At 32.7% G+C, this 4,325-nt stretch overlaps 1 protein-coding gene across 1 annotated transcript; it reads left to right on the forward strand.

Moving 5' to 3' along the window:
• Positions 1 to 1,088: 1,088 nt before the first annotated feature.
• Positions 1,089 to 3,904, forward strand: LOC138326126 (scavenger receptor class F member 1-like). Its single transcript, XM_069272258.1, has 5 exons — positions 1,089 to 1,227; positions 2,486 to 2,581; positions 2,857 to 2,949; positions 3,342 to 3,437; positions 3,745 to 3,904. The coding sequence occupies exons 1-5, from the start codon at positions 1,089 to 1,091 to the stop codon at positions 3,798 to 3,800; spliced, it is 480 nt and encodes a 159-aa protein (XP_069128359.1). The 3' UTR covers positions 3,801 to 3,904.
• Positions 3,905 to 4,325: the final 421 nt, after the last annotated feature.

Below are 4,325 nucleotides of genomic sequence, written 5' to 3' on the forward strand. Positions count from 1 at the left end.
AGCACAGTCCCTTGTGATCTATTGAATGTCTTAAATGTATCTTACATGGTCTCTGTCCTAGTGCAGTAATGCTGTCAAAATCAACTCGTATCTAATCCGAATCCCTCTCTTTTTAGGCAATGATTGACAGATATGCTAGAGCACCCAATATAGTTATGATACATATCATCGCATGTTAACAATATGACGACAAACGTGTAAATTTACATTATATATCCATGTGTTTTGTAAAAAAAAATAATATGAAATAGATTATGAAATTACAGTTTGTGCGTCTGCATAGAGGAAATACTACTTGATGGAACAGTCGATATATTATCGGAAAATAGTGGGTTTCAGTTTTCCGGTGTGCTGCCAATCGACTAAACAATACCATAAGATAAAATGGTCCCATCGATAAACCGGATATACATAGTTCAATATGATAAAACGTTTGTGTATTTCAATTAACATATATTATAGTAGTATAATTTATCTTTATAATTAAACATTGACGTAAACCCAGTATTTTCTTAACCTCTTTAACTCTGAATGTGTTACTAAACCTTTTTTGCCAATGTAAATACAATGGAAACTATCATACATTGTATAGTTTGTAAATTTTGTAGTTGGAAATTTTTGTTTCCGGGGGTTTAATTTCGCGAATTATATTATATATGTAATGTAGCCTTTGAAATCACCATTCCACGTGACATACTTTAATATTATAAAACCAGAAACTTTGATACGGAAGGCATTAAAATTTGTGATTTTTGGATTAATTCACGAATTTAACGAAATTACAACCCCCGCGAACTTTAGCAATTATATAGTAATGTTATGTTATCTTCCTTCGTAACTTATTGGAGTTAAAGGAGGTGTTATTTGGTCTTCACCGTCCAGATATGTGGTCCTGTTGATATTACGTTATACTGTACTATATGCATGTGCATTACTTATGTAACGCACATGGGTTTCATCAAATTGGTTCATGGACAAAAATGCACTGGTAGAGGTAACACGTCAATTTCCTTCACAAAAATAAAAGTTAGGGATGTCATTTATTCTTTGTTTACTTATTGTTTAATCAATAAGTGTGAGAGTATTGTATGTATACAAAACCGTCGTCTGATACAACGTTATTCTTTTGTACAGACTGTAACGATGGTTACTACGGACCTTCCTGTACATCATGTCCGACTGGCTGTAGTTCTAACACGTGTGATAAAACGTCGGGGAACTGTTACCGTAAGTAGTTATCATATTCTACACTAACTCGAATATGTATCAAATTTATTCGGGCAGAATATAGTTAAAATGAAAAAAAAATATATATGAAATTGTGTTGTGAACAGTGGTTTGTTATGCTCTGATAACATTATCTAAATGCTGATTTATCACATAACTTACTCGTTCAGCTAGGACATAAAACCATGTTGAGCGCCTTATGCCTTGAATTATGTACTTAAATTGCTATTATATTAATATTTTTATTACCCTTTGAAACGCACACTTTTTATAAACGGTACCTTACTCTTATAAAGGTGGTTTCTAGATTACTATATGTTGTATTTGGAAACTCTATGGGTATCCGGATTTCCCGCACAATTTGGCGGGCATGGATTCGATATGAACAAGTTACTGATCAAGAGTTTTTGTATGACGTTTTGAATCTGTCAAAACTATGAAGAAGTGGGTGATTTTATTTGATTTTTAAAAGATATACACATGAATGGTCATTTTTTGCCTGTCATTACCTAGGTTACGCACAGCTTTTTCTCCAGCTAAACGCAACCCCAAATTTCAAAATATTATCACATGATCTGTTTTATTAGTTGCATACAAACGGCGTTAAATAAATATTCAATTCGGTAAAGAACACATAAAAAGTAAAAAAAAAAAAACGCACGACAGAATAAGGGCATATGTTACTTGCATTATTCGGAGCGAACAAAATGGATTCACTTATAGGTAGGAAGATACTTTAGTTTGCCATAAATATGATCAAACCAGGGCATTTCCAGTAATATAACACATAGTGCCAACTAATTGTGATTAATCAAAAACATATAATTACAAATCAAGCACGGCACCATATAAATAATTATTATTCATTCCTGATATCAAAAATCCTCATTTAGATAAAAATTCGTGATTTAATAATTTTGACTTTTCATCGGAAAAATCATTAAGTACTGTATGTAATTTTGTATGTACGCCTTGTACATGTTATACATTAATATGGAACGATAAAAAACAAAAACATTCAAATCGCAAAGCATACAATTCTTAACATAGGCAACTAAACACATAGTTTTTTGACACACAAAACACGAAAAGAATAATAAGATAAATAACAATAAAAATATTGAAAAAAAGGTTTTCCCGTCAAGCAAATACAGTAAATCACGGATAAGTCGAAGTCAGTGGGCCCAGGCAAAATATTCGACTTATTCGTGAGAGATTTCTGGTTTGAAAACAATTTCTTTTAATGTATTTTTTTCAGAATGCGATGCTGGTTACCATGGTGTCCATTGCCACTTGTCCTGTCCAGCTAACTGTAAAGATAATGTGTGTAACATGAACAGTGGTCAGTGCAACGGTAAGGAGTTCATGCTTGCTTGACATTCTGAAACTGATAGGCAGAAACGGCCACATGTGTTACTTTCCGTGTATAAATTGTCAATAATGTTATAACACGAGGAGTAGAAACGCTGTCAAAAACAACCTAATTTAGATTTACTGAATTAGAATCTTTGCAATCGCCTAATCGGCATATTCCAAGCAGTAATTATCGATTAAAGACAAATTATCCTCGATAAAGTTATTCTTTAATACAAAATTAAAGTTAACTTTATTCCATGACATTGCTTTCAGACTGTAATGTCGGATATTACGGATCTACCTGTACACCTTGCCCACATGGCTGTAGTACCAACACGTGTGATAAAACGTCGGGGAGCTGTTATCGTAAGTAAGGTTTGAAATGATTAGAAAAAGTATGATCATCTCAGTAACCCAGAAATTAAGATTTCAAATTTAGTCGCCTTTTACGATCATGCAATGGGACAGCAGGCACAATTCTAATATCCTACCTTCACTGAACGCGTTCCTTGAAATTAACTCACAAAACATGGGAAAATATTTTTAAATTCAGCTTTAAACATAGAAAAACCAGTGGATGCCTAGTAGACATGTGATATCGTTAATTGAATATAACCTAATTTATGCACGTGACCTAGTCAAAATGACCATATGATGTCAAGCAAATAACTTGTATTTAATTTTATTTGATTTGGTCGGAAAGAGATTAAAGCTTTGAATACAATGTAGTTTTTACTTTTAATATCATTTTTCTTCAGAATGTGATACTGGTTACCATGGTGTCCATTGCCACTTGTCCTGTCCAGTTAACTGTACAGATAATTTGTGTAACATAAACAGTGGTCAGTGCAACGGTAAGGATTTAATGATTCTGAACTTTATACGCAGAAACGGCGACGTGTGATTTTGTTGTGTGTATAATTTGTTAAAACTGTTACATGTATAACACAAGCTGTAAAAAACTGTCAAAGACAACCATATTTGTTTTAAGGATTTATTTATTTAGGATCTTTGCAATTGGGTTATCGGCATATTCAGAAAAAAGTAAATATTGATTAAAGACAAATAGCCCTCGATTTAGCTTTTTGTTTGATAAATACATGTATGCAATGTTATTTATACAAAATTTAAGGTAACTTGATTCCATGACATTGCTTACAGACTGTAATTACGGATACTACGGACCTACCTGTACATCATGTCCGACTGGCCTGTAGTACTAACACGTGTGATAAAACATCGGGGAATTGTTACCGTAAGTAATTCTCATACACTCTCACTGGAATACGTATCACATTCATACGCGTACACAATATGTCTGGTCGATCACACTAGCTAATCGATTAAGATTTTCAGATTTTTGAATTAAATTTTTAAACTGTCAATTGAAATTTTAACAATGTATTGATAATTGTAAATATGTCTTGTTTTTTTTTCATAAAGGCACGCATAGCAAATATGTTTTTGTTATATTTTGCTTCAAGGCTTTTATGACAGGATTAAAGGTCTTTACTTTTTCTTTTGAAAAACAAAAGGACAATGGAACTCATGTCCGCATTGAAGCTGGGAGATATTAAAACAAGTTACTCACCAGATTGTATTTGTATGAAACTTTTCAATCTGTCAAAACTATGGGAAAACGGGATATTTAATAAAACAAATCAAAGATTCATGGTCACTTTCTGCCTGTCATAACCTAAGCTACACACAACCCTTGTCTTAGCTAAAATTCACTATTAACA

This window comes from Argopecten irradians, chromosome 6 (assembly GCF_041381155.1).
Source record: "Argopecten irradians isolate NY chromosome 6, Ai_NY, whole genome shotgun sequence".
Taxonomy (NCBI): domain Eukaryota; kingdom Metazoa; phylum Mollusca; class Bivalvia; order Pectinida; family Pectinidae; genus Argopecten; species Argopecten irradians.